At 38.8% G+C, this 18,872-nt stretch overlaps 1 protein-coding gene across 4 annotated transcripts; it reads left to right on the top strand.

Annotated features, from left to right (window-relative positions):
• The first annotated feature begins 1,268 nt into the window (after positions 1–1,268).
• Positions 1,269–15,580, top strand: IleRS-m (Isoleucyl-tRNA synthetase, mitochondrial). 4 transcript variants are annotated; one of them, XM_028309395.1, is made up of 13 exons: positions 1,269–1,464; positions 1,605–1,727; positions 1,969–2,333; positions 2,725–2,838; positions 3,594–3,796; positions 4,329–4,495; positions 5,118–5,351; positions 8,594–8,760; positions 9,875–10,013; positions 12,544–12,603; positions 12,878–12,972; positions 13,485–13,628; positions 14,239–15,580. In XM_028309395.1, exons 1-13 carry the CDS (start codon positions 1,270–1,272, stop codon positions 15,095–15,097), a joined length of 2,865 nt encoding a protein of 954 aa, XP_028165196.1. In that variant the 5' UTR covers position 1,269; the 3' UTR covers positions 15,098–15,580. The 4 variants fall into 4 exon arrangements, with proteins under 4 accessions (XP_028165196.1, XP_028165192.1, XP_028165193.1 ...); XM_028309391.1 differs by having other exon boundaries at positions 12,544–12,621; positions 12,896–12,972; XM_028309392.1 differs by having other exon boundaries at positions 12,544–12,644; positions 12,919–12,972.
• Positions 15,581–18,872: the final 3,292 nt, after the last annotated feature.

Genomic DNA, 18,872 nt, shown 5'->3' with positions numbered 1-18,872 from the left:
CGTCTTTTTCACATCTCGCTTTAATTTTTTTTTTTTTTTNGATTAAAACAGAATTACTATGGAATCTACGTATGGTTTGATAAATGAAAAGTTTTCGTACATTTAGTTGTTTTACTTTCTCATAGAGCAACGTTGTGGGGTGTCGAATTGGCAGGGACATGAGAACTTTTAATACTGCCCTTTGAGCTCTTTCAAGCTGGAGAAAGTGTACTTGAGCAGATCCTCCCCAAATGCAGATACAATAACACAAGACAGATTCACCTAGCGCTTTATAGATTTTAATCAGGAGAGGGAAATCAGCTACAGTTCTAAGGTTTTTAAATACAAACATTAACTTTCTAATACGTCCGGTAATAAGTGACAGATGTGATTCCCAATTCAAGTGTTCATCGATCATGATGCCCAGATATTTGATGGTATTGGTACGAATTAGAATGGGGCAATTACATCGCAAAGGAGTGTTGGTCTCTATATTACAAGGGTAGGTGTGTATTGTCATCGAGAAAGTGTCATCAGGCCGGCCAGAATTAGTTATGCTAAAGCAGATATATTTGGTTTTGCTTGTGTTCAAAGAGAGCAAACTATTTTCGAGCCAGGTAGTAACCATTGAGAGGCCACTTTCAGCGCATTGCTTGACATTTTCCCATGAAGATCCATGAAATATGAGGGCTGTATCATCTGCAAACATCAATATGCCAATGTCGAGTGAAAAATATTGACATAGTTATCAATAGAACGTGGGTGTTTCAGTTCTATTGATTTTTCATGGATTCCGTGGAGTTAAGTATGCCCGTAAGCAGGTTTCGAGACGCCACCGGGTCCAAAGCGGGTTGTTCATACGACAACCCACTCGACACTCGATGCGCGCTCAAATTCGAAGTATTTCAATGTTTTTTATAATTTATCACTTCACTGCACTTTAGAACACAAAATAACACCAAATTTGTACACTGAAGTCCATTAAATAATAAATTGAAACCATTAAAACAGATCGACCATGCTTCCCGTTCAACTACCCTCCACGGAATCCAAAACATGTGTTGTTTTGGAAATGGGCGCACGTCAAAAGGACAGTGACAGTGACAGTCACAGATTACGTTAAGTTAATCAACACATTTAAAAAATAATGCAAAGACTATTTATCTACGATTTTATGGACGTGTTGTTTTGAATGGTAACAAAATAGTCAAAATGGAACACGTCGCTCCCTTGAAAAAGTAAAATGTCAAATAGAAAAGCTGTCAAATTTGATTTTATAACCTAAAAAAAATGTTTTTGTCGAAAAATTGTAATAAATATTATTTAAAATATTTAAATTCACTTGGAAAATGGACTTGCGCGGTCCGTGTACGTTCAAAGAGTTCGGTTGAACCCAAGACAAAAGCTTATTCACATACCATTCTCTCGCCTAAAACAAATTTTCCAGCCCGATCTAACAATGCTAAAAAAGAGGAAATTGCAAAGGTAATTCAGTGTTAAAATTATATTTCTTAGCATAGAACTCTTAAATGATGCTTTAGGTCCATAACCATGCCAATTATCTGCAAATAAAGTGTAATTTTGATGTCAAAAATGTATTTCAAACTATGGAGTATTTTTATCAGATAGCGCAGTTTTCCGAGCTCTACAACTGGCAAAGAGAACATTTGAATGGTCCAGAATTCGTATTACATGATGGCCCGCCATACGCCAATGGAGATTTGCACATGGGTCATGCAGTAAATAAGGTAAACTTTAAAAAAAAATTTTTTTCATGCATATTGCACTAATTTATTGTTCATATTATAATGCATAACTAATGCACTTATCACTGATAAGAACACTTACGCCTTATGAAAAGGGAATCCCCAGAAACACAAAATAAAAACTCTTTATGAAGAGTTTAGATACTAATTTATAATTTTCCGGGGATTCCCTTTTCATAAACACTTAAATAAGTAAGCCATTACCTATTTTGATACTTTTCAGATAATAAAAGACATAAACAACAGAAGTCAGGTGCTCCAAGGAAATAAAGTACATTACATACCTGGATGGGATTGTCACGGCTTACCTATAGAGTTAAAAGCGTTACAAAAATCCAAAGAAAAATCTACCGATGAGACTAGCCCAGTTCAAATAAGAGAAACGGCTAGAAAATTCGCTTTGAAAACAATGAAAAGCCAAAAGGAGGAATTCAAAAGTTGGGGCGTTATGGCTGATTGGGACAACCAGTGCTACTTGACGTTGAATAAAGATTACGTTCAAAATCAGCTGAGACAGTTTTATAAAATGTATACGTCTGGATTGATATTCCGTGCCTTGAAACCTGTTTACTGGTCACCATCATCTAAGTAAGTGATTTTTTTATTAGTTATAATAGTTTTGTTCTTGATTTTTCACAAGTAGCTTGCCTAGCAGTTGAGTATTTAATTATAATTTAAAATAAATATGAAATTGCCCTGTAGAAAAGTACTCTGGGTTGGTTTTTCTTGATCAATTGGTAGCTGTCCCATTAACTTGAATTTTAGGGCACAGGGTCTCTAAAAACCAAATATTATTTAAGTTCTAAATCTGAGTAACTAATTTAGTAAACCTAGTTAGTATTGGTACACATTAATGCATGCAATTACACACAACCTAACTCTACTTCTAGTTATAAAAGACAATTAATTTTCATTCAAAGCAAATTTTTTGGAGGACCTAAAACTCACAGGTAAGTAATGAACACTTGGTTTCTTTCAGAACAGCTTTGGCTGAGGCAGAATTGGAGTATGACCATCAATTCAAAAGCAAGGAGGTATATGTCACATTCCCTGTTGAGAAGTTGCCTCCAAAGCTACAGCATGCAGCATCAAAGTAAGATACTGATTAATTTGATAGTAACACATAAAATTATAAAACCTTGTTTTAATTAAACCACATAAAGGCATAATGGAAACTGTAGAAAAAGTAACTAAATTTTTTTGTAGTGTGCCTTATGTGCCAAGCATAGTATTAAGGCACATTGAATGCAGTATTATGCTCCATTCGGTGTCAGTTTATAACTAAAACTAGCTTTCCGCCCGCGGCTTCGCCCGCGTGGAATTTTGTCTGTCACAGAAAAACTTTATCGCGCGCGTCCCTGTTTCAAAAACCGGGATAAAAACTATCCTATGTTCTTTCCCGGGACTCAAACTATCTCTATGCCAAATTTCATCAAAATCGGTTGCGAGGTTTAAGCGGGAAAGCGTAACAGACAGACAGACAGACAGAGTTACTTTCGCATTTATAATATTAGTTGGGATTAGTTGGGATAATATATCTTTGTATCCACAATTTATCAAATACAAAGCTTCATTTTAGGTAATTTTTATTTGTGCACACCTTATGAGTAAAATTGTGTGAAATCCTCCTCTATTTCACTCTAATTGTTCCTCTCCATAAGTTAATCCACAGGACGTCCACTGCTGAACATAGGCCTCCCCCAATGACTTCCACATCGCACGGTTGCACACTCACTGCGGGCACCCTTCGCACAGTCGCGACAGCAATATAATTAGGTAGCTTGGGGTCATTGGACAAAATTCTACGTGCTCACAGACCGGGCTTTAGTCTTCTTTATTATTTTGCAGCCAAAGCATCCAAGCTATAATCTGGACGACCACACCGTGGACCCTCGTGGCCAACAGGGCCATCTGCTACGGTCCCCAGATGAAGTACAGTCTGGTGACATTAAGCAATAAGCCGGGACATTTGTACCTCATGGGCAGCGGCCTCATTGAGGGGCTGGAGAAAACTCTGGGAGCGGAGATTAGTAAAGTGCTTGAGTTTGATGGTGAGTTACATAGTTATGTTTCTGTTTTTCTTATTGAGACTGAATTTAGTTATTCTTCAATATAAAGTGACTGCTCATCAATTTCATTTGCCAGTAGGCTTGAAGTACTAATTCTGAGATATTTTATGCATTACGTATTTAAAAAGGGTTTTATGAATAAACTAGCTTTTTTCCTGCGGCTTCAGACGATTTCCCATGCCATGGCTTCTTAGCGCAATTTGAATTTTTCTTATACATAGGGGTTTTCCCCCCTAGGTTGTCTGGAAGAGATCGCATCATAGCGATAGCACGCCCTAAATTCTGCAGTTTCTTTTGTGTATTTTCTTTTCTTTTTTCGTGTATAAAGTGTCTAAAGCCTGGTCCGTGAGCACGTAGAATTTTGTCCAATGACCCCAAGCTACCCATCCTTATCGGTCGTGCGTAATTATATTGCTGTCGCGACTGTGCGACGGGCGCCCGCAGTGAGTGTGCGAGCGCGACAGCAACAAACAGAAACAAACTATCTTTCTACTAATCTATCTATATTTCTTAGGACAAGAGCTCGCCGGCACCACGTACAGAAACAAACTGGTCAACGAAACGCTGCCGTTTCTCGAAGGCGACCACGTGACCGAAGGCAAGGGCACCGGCCTAGTCCACACGGCGCCGGCGCACGGCCCTGAAGATTTCTTAGTCGCGCTGAAGAATAACATGACTGTGGTATGAATTAAAGGACGTAGCACGTATAAACTCGACAGAGTTAATACAAATGAGTAGGTCATCTTCATAGAAACGCACGGGCGCGATTGGTATGCGAGCGCGCATGACACACTGACAAAATTATTTTTATTTTTTATTTTATTTATCCACAACGAGTAATCCTGATGATTTAGTATTTACTCTGATCTCGAGGCGGTCAGTATTCTTTGTATGACTCCATACTGCGACGACATAAACTCCTCGCCTTGGGGTTGACAGCTCACAAAAGGCGATACGTTTTTAATCCCTTTCCGAGTTGATAAGTCTTCTATGACCTTTACTTTCCAAGGCATGCTAGCTCATTAACTTATGACCACCACTTATGAGCTGCGGGACACAATTTGTGTAAATCCCGGTCACTGAGCACGTAGAATTTTGTCCAATGACCCCAAGCTACCCATCCTTATCGCTCGCGCGTAATTATGTTACTGTTGCGCTCACACACTCACTGCGGGCGCCCGTCGCACAGTCGCGACAGCAATATAATTACGCGCGAGCGATAAGGATGGGTAGCTTGGGGTCAATGGACAAAATTCTACGTGCTCAGCGACCAGACTATAGAATGATGTATCATTCCTTTCAGAAATGCAACGTAGACGAAGCAGGTTGCTACATCAACCTGGATTCAGAGCTAAACGGTCTCCCAGTCCTCACAGCAGGCCAGGCTACCGTCATCCAACGCCTGGGTGACTCCATCATTCATCAAGGGACATACGTGCATTCCTACCCTCTGGACTGGCGGACGAAGAAGCCAGTCATCATCAGGGCTAGTCAACAATGGTTTATTGATACTGCTGCGCTTAAGGAGAAGGCTTTGGTAAGTTTTGAACATTACTCTCTTTTGTGTTGCGCAGTCGGGTCAATCTGGATCCAACAAGTATTTTGCAGCTCTCTTATTAGTCATAGTCATAGTCATTTATTCCATAAACAATAACATTATCGTATTGGAAATATTACAAAAAACATGAAAAATTAAAAAACATCAATCGATATAAAATCACAAATTATACAACACAGCATAAAACTTTAAGGACTTTAGTTCTTTTGATGCTACTTGGCCTAATGGTTGGGTATCGGACTATTATATTATGCCAGCGGTTGTGGCTTCGATCCCAGTGGCCTAATTCACGAATTGAACTTGAAACTTGACGTTTAGAAGTCGTTCTTTTGAAAGTTCTAAATCCGTATTCACAAGGGTCATTTCGATAGAACGATCACTCGATAGGATCGCAACTCAGCGATTTGTTGTCGCTGAAGTTTTGTTACGTGAATAAGGCTACTGTACAATACCTAAAATACAAACATATTAGTGTGTCGGTTTTCTATTATAATATTATTTACAAAAACACGTAAGGTTCGTAACTATTTACTTTAAACAACACTAGCTTTCCGCCCGCGGCTTCGCGCGCGTGGACTACATTATCTACATATTTTACGGAACCCTATTTTTTTCCAAAATAAAATTTAGCCTATGTTACTCGTGGATAATGTAGCTTTCGAATGGTGAAAGATTTTTTAAAAACGGTCCAGTAGTTTTTGAGCCTATTCATTACAAACAAACAAACAAAGTTTTCCTCTTTATAATATTATTGTAGATTACAGAGTGAAGGTACGCACAAAATAGGTACAATAATTTGCATTGATTTTAACTGACTGACTCACTTTCAGAAACTTCAAGTGCTAGGAGTCTCAAATTTTGCATGGGATCCTTTCAGAACATAGGTGCTCACTAAAAACGGATTTTACGAAACTCCACCCATAAGGGGGTAAAACGGGATTCACGCGTACGAATCTGCGGGCGGCCGCTAGTACAGAATAAAGATACAGAAAGCAAATAAAAAATAAATTTATTATTATTAATTTATAAAAACTTTTTTCTTTGAATTTGCACTTTTTCACTATGAGCAAGTCTGTACCTTTACAAAAACTAAAAACCAAAAAAGTTTTTCCTCTGACTCGTGAAGGATTTGAACCTCCGCCCTCCGATGGTCAAGTGAATTCTTATATCGGCGCTCTAACCTACTGAGCTAACGAGTCTTGTTCGATACAGACGAAAACTGGCTTTGGTTTCGTAAATATGACGTCACCATAACGTCAGTTTGTGTTCCTGGCGCAGTGCGATGACTCCTCGCGTTATAATATGGGTCGTTTGGAATGTGGGCTTTAATGCGTGGTGATTAGACTGACTTTTGAATGTTATTGTGGGCGGTTTTTGTAGACAGGTGAGTCATGTGACCTTGCATTGTATATAGTACATAATTTAATGACAGCTATTATCTCTTATTATCACAAAACATAATAATCATGTTTGTTTATTTTCTGACTTAAAGGTGTTTTTAATGTCGTGTGGATTTCATTACGACGCGAGATTGCTTCGCATGGAAGTGTCCTTTTCAACTTACCAAAGAGGCAATGAAAACACCTAATCTGTGAATTGAAACAGGATGAGCATTAGATTTATAATTTAACCCAAAATCTCCAAAGCTTCGCCTTTTTACATACTGATGTTTTGTATCAAACATGTATAATTCGCTGTTACCTTGACTGGTTATTTTAAGCTTGCGATGCGGGGAGTTGATAAATACTCGTACTTATCGAATAAATATTTGGACGATACGTTTCTAACGCCCGTATTCACAAACGATGCTTGCTTAAGTGATCAAATCGAACACACAGTGTTGAATAGAGCTCTGTAATTGGTTCGTGTGTCACCCTGTGCGTCCACGCGCACTGTGAGACCTCATAGTAATGTTTGTGAATACGGGCGTAAAATTCACATGTTATTTATTACGCTTATAGCTGCACTTATTAGATAAGTGTAGGTGGCGCGTACACTTACTACAAGCTAACATAGTCCTCATGTCCCTCCCAGGCCGCTCTAAAGATCCTTCCACCTTCCTTCGGGGACCAGTCGCGCCAAGGGTTCATCTCACAAGATAGGCCTCCTTAATTGATTTTTATTGTCCGTGGTGCATAATACTAAACCTTTCTTTGTCACCTGTCATCCGCTTTGCAACGGAGGGAAGTCGAACCTTAACTTCGAACTCCTCCTATGTTCTTCTGATTAATTTCGTTGCGGGTCAAATGACAGTTAAACCAAATAAATGTTTTTCTTTCTTTCTTAAACTTTCCCCCGGGACATCTTGTCCTTCACTGGTTGGGTTTTTATTGGCGGTTAAGCTGTAGATCCTGGCTACACAGAAGTCGCAACGGTGGGAACGAGAGGTGGGAAACTGGGAATAGTCCCGAAGCTAATATAGTGCTTATGTCACTCCCAGGCCGCTCTAGACAAGGTGAAATTCCTTCCACCATCCTCCGGGGACCAGTCGCGCCAGGGGTTCCGTGCTCAGCTCGAGTCTGTACAGTACAACCTGTTGATTGAATGGTTGTTGCAAGCTAATATAGACCTTATGTCCCTGCCAGGCCGCTCTAGACAAGGTGAAATTCCTTCCACCATCCTCCGGGGACCAGTCGCGCCAGGGGTTCCGTGCTCAGCTCGAGTCTGTACAGTACAACCTGTTGATTGAATGGTTGTTGCAAGCTAATTTAGACCTTATGTCCCTCCCAGGCCGCTCTAGACAAAGTGAAGATCCTCCAGCCTCTTTTGCACTCAGCAGCTGGACTAATGATGATTTCGTGATTCTTTCAAGCTATTATAATATTATTGGCAGGTAGCTAATAGCTCATAAGATAGTCCTCCTTAATTGATTTTTATTGTCCGTGGTGCAAATCTTCTCATAAAGGTTACTAAACCTTTGTTTATCACCTGTCATCCGCTTTGCAACGGAGGGAAGTCGAACCTTAACTTCGAACTCCTCCTATGTTCTTCTGATTAATTTCGTTGCGGGTCCAATGACAGTTTAACTTTCACCCGGGACATCTTATCCTTCACTGGTTGCGTTTTTATTGGCGGTCAAGCTGTAGATCCTGGCTACACAGAAGTTGCAGCGGTGGGAACGAAAGGTGGGAATAGTTCCGAAGCTAATCTCGAGTCTGTACAGTACAACCTGTCGATTGAATGGTTGTTGCAAGCTAATTTAGACCTTATGTCCCTCCCAGGCCGCTCTAGACAAGGTGAAGATCCTTCCACCGTCCTCCAGTGACCAGTCTCGCCAGGGGTTCCGTGCTCAGCTGGAGAAGAGGCCATACTGGTGCATATCCAGGCAGAGAGCGTGGGGGGTGCCGATACCAGCCGTGTATGGAAGGGACAAAGTCATAGTTGACGAGTGAGTATACTTAGAGTAGGCGCACACCGTTGATTTTTCGTCGGCCGATAGTTTAGTCGGGCAGTTGATCAGTATGGGCCATGTATGGGAGTGCGCACACTACGCCGATTCGATTTGGCCGATTCTTCATACAATTTGAATTCGGGCACAACTATCGGCCAACTAAAAATCAACGGTGTGCGCCTACTCTTAGTCTTTTTAATGTCATCTGTAGGCATTTATCAATTATGCTTGATAAACCCATTATTTATTTTGTTTGTCATTTAAAATCATAGATAAATGTTATCGTGGCGAGCACCCTAGCTCGGCTGGTATAGATCGTTTCATCCACGAAGACGCGCCCCACCATTCTTCCGCTAATGTTTGAGTGTTATCGGTACACGCTAAATTATCCATGAGTGCACACGCACACTACAATAATGACGCTCGGATTGCTCGGATCAAACTCCCCGCACCCCGCGCTTCCCTCGAACAAAAATTAGTGGGGCGCGTCTTCGAGTTTGACAAGATCTATATTAGATCGTTTATGGTTGTTTCTATTACTCGTAATTGATATTTCAGAGCTAGCCTTATTTGTTTTTTGAGAGTAGGTATATTTTATGTATATTTATGATGATTAATTAGTCGCTCCTTACGACATCCACTATGAGTGGGCGTGGTGGTCCTATTCTACTCTGCCGAAATTACTTATTTATTTATTTAGAAACTCAACAGCTGTTTTACAATTTTCGTGTTAGTTTGAAGAGCCACCAATATGCCATGTAATGCGAACAGCTAGGGACTGGATTTCTCTGCCTGCTTCCGTCTTTCCTGAACACTCTAATAGGCACTAAAGCCTAGTTCGTGAGCACGTAGAATTTTGTCCAATGACCCCAAGCTACCCATCCTTATCGCTCGCGCGTAATTATATTGCTGTCGCGACTGTGCGACGGGCGCCCGCAGTGAGTGTGCGATGGATGGGTAGCTTGGGGTCATTGGACAAAATTCTACGTGCTCACGGACCAGGCTTTAGACATGCTCTGCATAAAAACAATATGAATAGATTGGCATGTCTTTATTTGTCTGAAAGCAGATAAAATTATCGTAAAATCTAATAAAAGTCCTTCATTTCCAGGCGCGTCATAGACAAGCTGTGTGCTCTCATGGACGAGAAAGGTCGGAACGTGTGGTGGACTTGCGACGTGCGCGAGTTGGTGCCTGATGATGTACTGGAGAAGCATCAGTTGAGGCCTGAAGACCTCACCAAGGGACAGGTGGGTAAGGTTTTAGTGTTGGGTGTGTCGTGTGTAGCATCGAATCGAATTTAAGCTACTGAACTGATGAACAATTATTTAGGATTTTTGTATGAAGAGCAGTAACGTACTGGCCATGAGTCTGTACCTGTAAATTAGTGTTCACAAATGCAGTCGGAGGCATAAATGACTAATTATTTTGTTGGTGATATGTATTTGATACCTCTGACTGCATTTGTGATCACTAAGGCTTGTTTATATCTTTTTAACGGCTTGACCGATTTTAGCGTGAGAGGTGTCGTTAGATTCGTCTTAATCGTGAGAGTGACACTAGCTATATTAAAATTGAAAAAATCAAAATGGCGGATTTTAGACGTCAAAATGTCTTACAAAAAATATTTTTCTCAAAATCTATGGAGTTGGGTATCAAAATAAAGAGTTTTTTAAGTAGCTTACAAAAATGTATAGTACTTAACTAAAAAGATTAAAATAAAATTATTATTGAAAAAACAAAAAACCCAACTGCGTAAAAATGAACTAGGTAAATAGATAAAAACAAGACAACTTACTGTTCGCAAATGCAGTCTTTTTTAAATATTTTTAAGAGGCTAATCTATTTATTGTTTTTGTGGGGTAAAAAGGCTATTAAAACATGAACAATTTCATCATTATTATGACATAAATGTATTTTCTTTCTTTATTGTGATGGGCATTGCTGTTGTGACAGGATAGCACTGCTCAGTTCACTTTTTATTTCCTTGTAATATTTATGTGCTATTTCTGTCTTTTTTTTGTACGCTCTATGTCAGTGGTTCTTAACCTTTATGTCACGAGGGACCATTTTACCAAAGGACAATGTTCATTTCTGGCCTGGCGTGGACAAGCTGCTAATGAAAATATGAATTTGCCAAAAATTTTTAATTAATTTTTAAAGTATTCACTTAGTGTAACTTTGTATCAATTTGCCTTTATAAAAATCCAATTTAAATAGTACTTTATGTGATAATTACAACTTCCTGTCTTTATCACTCATTTCAGTGTTGCCAAAATGAATCCTATCGGTAAGAATCGATTCATATCGATTGTTGTTCGACTATGACAATTATTATTTTTTTAAATACGTATTCATTAAAATGACATTTATAAAACCTTTTTAATATTCTAATAACACTACCAAAAATATTTAAATAACTAAATGAAATCTTATTTCACACACACCTCATTATACACCTTATTTCGAGTCATCAAAAATACAATCGATTTTTATATCGATTATTTTTATTCATCACCACATTATTAGCATGGCAACACTGAAAATATTGTCACAGCTGTTATCTGTCATTCGCTTTGTTTTGTATTTTTCATCGTGAGTGTTGTTTAGTTCTCAAAACCAAGTTTTTGCCAAAATAAAAGCAGAAGAGTGTTGTATAAGTTTCCCTTTTGACATCTTTATTTTTTTGACTGTGGCTCTGCACCAATCAAGGACAAATAATATTTCAAATGAAGAAGCAACCTCTAGCACTGGTCACTGTTAACGTGGATTGTCTTTGTTACAAATACGTTCCATAGACTGCATATTAACACGGAAAGAGAATCACATATTCGAAAATAATGTAATAATGGAACATATTTCACCTCGTCAAGTAAGTTTTTTTATAATTATTTTCATTATATTTTATTAAAGACATTGGCTTGGTATATTTGAACAAAGTGTATATTTTTTTCTATACAAATACTTCTTACTGATAGATAAAAATTGACATCACATCACAATATCTTAAAGAATGAATTTTGAATGATACCATAATTAATTTCTTTGTTTCAGCTGCGGGGATCTGACCAAATATGTCATCCTTAAGTGGCAGTGAGCTGATCGAGCTGCTACACATGCTGTGGAGCCCCAACAAACACATGATGGGACGAGGATTCATTTGCCCTTATATTGGCCGAATAACAGTAGGTTGCTGTGCTCATGTTATGACAATTTTGTGGTTTTTGAGCTGGGCAAGGTATCAGGAACATGTATTTCCACCTGCCTAGTTCCTAGACAATATTTTATTAACCCATGAGTCAGATTAAAATAATAATAATAAAAAAAATGGTGTTTTATTTTGCTTCTAACCTTTCTAGTCTTAATCAAAAAAAATTTTTTTAAGGACTTGGATACAAAATGATATTTATATTCTGTTTCTTACTGGTATAGACTATTTAATAAATAACAAATTACATGCTGTAATGTCTGTCCACCTCAGGCCAAAGGTCCCATACTAAGTGGGCATAACCCTTTCTGTCTTGTCAGGGACCACATATTTTTTTCAAAATCCTATGAAAGGGGAGGTCGATTTCTCGTCCACTGTGCGCCGTTTGAGTTGTGTTGATTCGACTCATCACGTCACATCACTTGTTTATTACGATGTCTTCGTGGACCACTTGGAATGCCTCTAGGGACCACCAGTGGTCCGCGGACCACCGGTTCAGAACCACTGCTCTATGTCCTTAACTAAGTGGTGTTCATCGTAATAAATGTTTCTTTCTTTCTTTCTTTCTTCAGGACATCATGGACATCTGGTTCGATTCCGGCATATCCTGGAGTGCCCTCAACGGCGTAAAGGCCCAGCTATACTGCGAGGGCTACGACCAGCTCACTGGCTGGTTCCAAGCGGCCCTGCTGACTTCCCTGGCCCTTACTGGCGAGGCTCCTTACAAGTGAGTATCAACCTTATTGCTATAGCTGTAAGATTCATATTGTGACTTATAATAAGCTCGCTTGGTGATTCAAGCGTCTTTCTTTTCGGACGTGGCACATATCGGATTGGCGCCTGACAAGTAAGCTTCAACCTTATTACTACAGCTGTAAGGTTCATAGTGCCCTCAACGGCGTAAAGGCCCAGCTATACTGCGAGGGCTACGACCAGCTCACTGGCTGGTTCCAAGCGGCCCTGCTGACTTCCTTAGCCCTTACCGGCGAGGCTCCTTACAAGTTAGTTTTAACCTTATTGCTATAGCTGTAAGATTCAATTTTAGTCTCTCTGGCTCTTACTGAAGAGGTTCTTACAAGTAACTTTGAACATAATTTCAACAGGTATAAGGTTCATAATGCAATAAACTAATGAGCCTCTCACCTAACACTACGATTACTCACATATTGGCGAGGCTCCTTACAAGTTTCAACCTTAGTCCGACAGTTGTTAGAATCATATTTTGATAGACAGATAAATTCACAGGCTGTTTCCAAAATAATGTCCTTGTTGAAATGGCACTTACAAGCGAGGCTCCATATAAGTATAAGTTTTGGCCTTATTACAATAGATTTAAGATTCAAGACAATCAACACTAGGTTGTGAATTCACTGACTGTCCCTAATTGCTTACTAAAAAGGTTCTTTCCATAGAAGTTTCAACCTTATTACGACAGCTGTAAGATTCATAATGTAATCGACTGATTTTTAACCAACTTCAAAATAAGTAAGTTCTCATTGCATTTTATTTCCAGGTCAATATTCGTGCACGGTTTCGTAGTAGACGATAAAAAGCGCAAGATGTCGAAATCAATTGGAAATATAATCGAACCTGCGACCATCATTCATGGAGGGAAGGATAAGAACAATCAGCCGGCCTATGGAGTCGATGTCTTGAGGTAAGAAAACACTATTTTAAGGGTAAAAGGGGTAAAACAGACTGGTGAAGGTCGCGGGAGGTGACCGGTCTTTGTGGAAATCCTTGGAGGAGGCCTTTGTCCAGCAGTGGACGGCATTTGACTGAAACTAACGAAAAAAATTGTATAACTCGTGTCATGTACTAGCATCATAAAATTTTAAAAATCAGTGAAATCGAGAGTTAAATCCGACTGGGGTGGATCGAAAGAGAGAGAGAGAAACCCGACTGCTAAAGAATGGTAATTTTTATTTATTTGACTTACTGACTTAAGGTCCTATGTCCCCTAGATGGGGCAGAGGGCGTCCACAACAGTCCTCCATCGCGTTCGGTCTTGAGCTTCGCGTTTGATCTCGCTCCAGGTCTTGCCGATTTTATTCGCCTCGTCTGCTACAGTGCGCCGCCAAGTTTGCTTGGGGCGACCACGTTTGCGTTTTCCTTGGGGGTTCCAATCCAGAGCCTGCTTAGGGATGTAATCGGGGTCCCTTCGGAGAGTGTGGCCAATCCAGTTCCACTTGCGGCGCTTGATCTGCTGGTCGATCGGAATTTCGTGGCAATTATTTACAATGCTGTAATTTTTATTTTCCCTTTAGGTGGTGGGTAGCCAGTCACTCGACACAGCACTCTCAAATTGTGATCAGCAAGAAACTCTTAAACGACTGCCAGACAGAAGTCATCAGGCTGCGGAACATCATCAAATACCTCCTTGGTATCGTCACGGACTTGGACAAAGACCATTTTAGCCAACGACCAAAATTAAACTACTTCGATCAGTACATGGTTCGCGAAACTCATGATTTTTTAAAACAAGTTAACGAGCATTACAATAATTTTAGATACAATTCTGTAGCACAAAGTATACTCTATTTTATTAGTAACAAAGTATCTGGGCTTTATTGCCATTGTATTAAAGATAGGCTATACTGTTCAAGCAAAGAATCCAATGAGCGTATTTCAATACAGTTAGTCGTTCACACAATTTTGACGTCTATATCCAAAGCTCTAGGACCGATTATGCCGCATCTGATAGAAGAAGCATGGCAATACCATCCGCTGTATAAAAATCCATTCTATTTCACAAAAGATATCCCAATGTTGCCAGCCACAAATATTGATGCGTCATTAATGGATACAATTTTGGATATAAAAAAAGATATTTGTGTGATCACAAAAAATGAAAATTTAAAGAAGTTTAATGCGACCATAAAATTAGATTCAAACTTATTTAATAAGTTAAAAGAACTAAATGTGTCAGATGGCTCAAATGACAGTGTGCTGAGCGAAATATTGGAGCTGTCAAAAGTCAAATTGCAGGTTATAAATGGCGGGAAAAATTGGCTAATAGAAATAGAGGAAAGTAATGCGAACCAGTGCTTGAGATGTAGGAAATATAATGTGTATGACAATAGTGATAAGTGTGTACGATGTGATAATGTTTTGAACTCATTATAAGTATTATAACTAGATAATACAAGCACTATTATGTGGCAAGAGTTGAAAGGCGTCTGAATATTTCAAAAGCTGTAGAGTAAAATAACGTAAACAAAATGCATTTACAGTTATTGTAATTTTATTCTAATTTGTAGTAAAAAAACGAACTGAATTGAGAACCTCCTCCTTTTGTTAAGTCGGTTAAAATGAGACGTACGTGTACCTATTACAGAACGGATCATATTATATTGGTTGAATTTAAATATTTAGTGCCATCACAAGACAGAATAACACAAGGCAGAATAAATGACTGACATTGAATAAAATTTTGAGCTGCCTTCTGTAATACGGGCCTTAGCTAATTATAGTCTGGCCGTCGAGCACGTAGAATTTCGTCCAATGATCCCAAGCTACCCATCCTTATCGCTCGTGCGTAATTATATTGCTGTCGCGACTGTGCGACCATTATTTATTTTGAAATATAGAAATCAGTTTGTGATGCACTAACAGAAAATAGAATTTATATGCCTGATTTTTATTTATTTATTATTTATTTATTTATGGATAGACAACAGCACAATATCTGTTTAGGTTTGTGTAAGTCACTATGTTTTTGTAAGTTTTTGTAGGCCAATTATGACTATCCAACAATTTTGTTTTGACTTCTAAAATTTGTGTTGTCTGGTTTATATTAATATTTATCATAGATTTATTTTTATTTAATATTAGTAACGACAACGAGTAATAAAAACATAAAGTTTATAATTGTGTTTTATTATTATTATTATGCTCCTTGCGATAGTTAAAATCGCTTTATTTATAAAGATACACTACAAACAACTTTATAAGGGAAACGTTTAAAAAAATACCAAAAGGTTACTTTGACTCGTGAAGGATTTGAACCTCCGCCCTCCGATGGTCAAGTGAAAGCTTATATCGGCGCTCTAACCTACTGAGCTAACGAGTCTTGCTCGACGCGGACCAAAACTGGCTTAGCGTCCAGAAATATGACGTCACACGCCAGTTGATTCATTCACGAAATGAGCAAGCTTACGAATCGACGAAGATAGAACGAAAAATGAACTTTAAGAAGTGGGAATACGTATTACACTGGACTAACCTCACCCGTTTTATCATCGGAAGAAAACATTCATCGCTCATGTACAGACTACAGCATCATCAAGTTAAACTCAGGCACCGTATGCAGTTGGAAATAAAGGCTATTTTATATCGAAAATGTATTTTATAGTCTAATGTCCTGGCGTTTGTACCATACCGTCACCGTTCGTTGTGGAAATCCTTGGGCGAGGCCTTTGTCCAGCAGTGGACGTCATTTGTTTCGTAATAATTAATATAATGACGTCCCGATGCTGTCCGGACGACCAGATCACGCTAATGCAAATCCGGACGGCCCGGACACGAGTTTCGTTAGCCATCAGTTTGTGCATCAGTGGCATTATGATGTGCATTAAGTAATCATCTATCAGTAGCTATGTTTTAAGTTATCATAGTTTTAGATTTACATTATTTGAAAAACAGGCAGACAAAGGTGACCGAGTTTCTTCCGCCGCTTCTTCTCAGCACCAGCCACCACCATATTTTAAAAAATAAAGACAGTATTCGGAATAAAAATTCGTCTTGCAATAAGTTGATGATATCTACCCCTGGTTAGCACTATCTTAACTTTAACTTTAACAAATGTCAAAAGTCTAAAACTCCGTACAATAACACCGGATAAGTAAGTTACGGTTAAAGGTGAGGTGGTGCAACTCAGCCTTAGTGCCTTTTGGTCAGCAATCAATCTGTTTAAGCCTAAGCGCAGACCACCAACTTTTAGTTGGCCGATAGTTGGGCCCGATTCTAATTTGTATGAAGAATTGGTCGATACCAAATCGCACTCGTAATGTGCGCACTTTCATACATACCCATCTGATTAACAGCCCGACCCCACTATCGGCCGACTAAAAGTCGGTGGTCTGCGCCTAGGCTAATAGTCAGAAGTCTTCAATCCAAATATAACATCCAAGGGGCCGTCCATAAATTACGTCATCGATTTTTTCAGATTTTAGACCCCCCCCCCCCTTCTCCCAAAATTGACGTCATTACCAGTTTGACAAAATTAAAACACTTGGTTATAGAATCACCTTTTTTTTTAATAGAGTAATTCTTAAGGAAGGTTTATATGTATAATACATGTAAGTACCACGGGCGAAGCCGGGGCGGGCAGCTAGTATTATATGTAATACTAACGGCCGCCCGCGACTTCGTACGCGTGGATCCCGTTTTACCCCCTTCATCTATTTTACGCGGTTTAGATTTCTTCATACAAATGTTTTTTCCCGCTAACTCCCGTGGGAATTTTACAATATCCTGTTGTAACTAAGCTTTAAGTTTACTAAGGTAGGTACCTGCATGCCAAATTTCAAGCGTCTATCTTACGCGGTTTAGATTTTTTCATACAAATGTTTTTTCCCGCTAACTCCCTTTCCCGTGGGAATTTTGCAATATCCTGTTGTAACTAAGCTTCAATTTTACTAAGGTACCTGTATGCCAAATTTCAAGCGTCTATCTTAAGCGGTTTAGATTTTTCATACAAAAGGATTTTCCAAGATATTAAGATAATTGTACCAAGTTTCGTTAAAATCCGTCGAGTAGTTTTTGTTTCTATAAGGAACTTACAGACAGACAGACAGACAAAAATTTTACTGATTGCATTTTTGGCATCAGTATCGATAACTAATCACCCCCTGATAGTTATTTTGAAAATATATTTCATGTACAGAATTGACCTCTCTACAGATTTATTATAAGTATATAGATTATTGTTCGAGTATTTTATCTGTAGTTATTACTGTATTTGTGTACATCTATGTTGCATTATGTATGTTTATTATGAGTTATTTTATTATTGTACGCGCCTTAGCCGCCTCTCACATTTGCAGTCTCACTTACTAGGTGTGCTGGAAGAAATTTCTTTTTAGAAATAATCTTTTTGTACGTAAACAATAAACTACACTCGACATCAAATAAATCGCACCTCCCGCGACAAGCATTTTCAAACGTATGCATCCCCACTTCCCACCAATATTGGCACCATTTAAAAGCCTAGTTCTAACCTTCATTTCATTAAAGGAAAGATTTTTACCCCAAAAATGTGTCTTTAGAAGGATCCAGAGTCACTTCTTAAAAAAATAGGTAGTTACGCTAGAGCCAACTTTTATGGCTATAAAACTGTTAAGTTGGGATTAATCGCTATCCATTTGTTAAAGAGGACACGTGAAATCATTATTTGGTTTTATAACCATAAAAATTGGTCTAATTGATCCCATAGGTGGGCCCAAAGTGAGGTATTTTTTCAAGTCAGATTTATGGTATATGTTAATCATTTATTAAGAAATTAAATGTGTTTTTCTTTAAGGATATTTATTGGGCTTTCAAATAACACCAATATTGTTGGGGCACCATGATTGTGTCAGAAGAAAATAAGTTCGCGTCGCGGAAGGTGCGGTTTATTTGATGTTGAGTATATNCCTAATTTAGAATGACGTAATATATGGACGGCCCCCAAGTCAAGTTATTCAAAACAGCGGACTGGTGCAGCCTGCGCTGGCCCGCATTATTATCGTGGTCAATACAACGTACTATAACTGGCTAGCCACGACGAAGCTTGTGAATTAGGGATTAACCTGCCCCAATCTGCTTCTAACTGGTTTAGGGTTGTCAAAGTTTTGTTGAAATCTTTTTATTAAACAATTTTCGTAAGAATAAGCTTTTTTTTCGGGTAGACGGGTCTTCT

This window comes from Ostrinia furnacalis, unplaced genomic scaffold, assembly GCF_004193835.3.
Source record: "Ostrinia furnacalis isolate ACB-3 unplaced genomic scaffold, ASM419383v2 OfSCF2765, whole genome shotgun sequence".
NCBI lineage: Eukaryota > Metazoa > Arthropoda > Insecta > Lepidoptera > Crambidae > Ostrinia > Ostrinia furnacalis.
The sequence above is the reverse complement of the archived record's forward strand: the minus strand, read 5'-3'. Positions and strand labels throughout refer to the sequence as shown.

Bases quoted from the DNA above. Each gene is read 5' to 3' on its own strand.
- IleRS-m (XM_028309395.1), top strand. From the start codon at position 1,270: ATGTTTTTGTCGAAAAATTGTAATAAATATTATTTAAAATATTTAAAT. The intron at 3,797-4,328 runs GTGAGTTACATA...TATATTTCTTAG, and splicing joins TAAAGTGCTTGAGTTTGATG to GACAAGAGCTCGCCGGCACC. The intron at 8,761-9,874 runs GTGAGTATACTT...CTTCATTTCCAG, and splicing joins GACAAAGTCATAGTTGACGA to GCGCGTCATAGACAAGCTGT.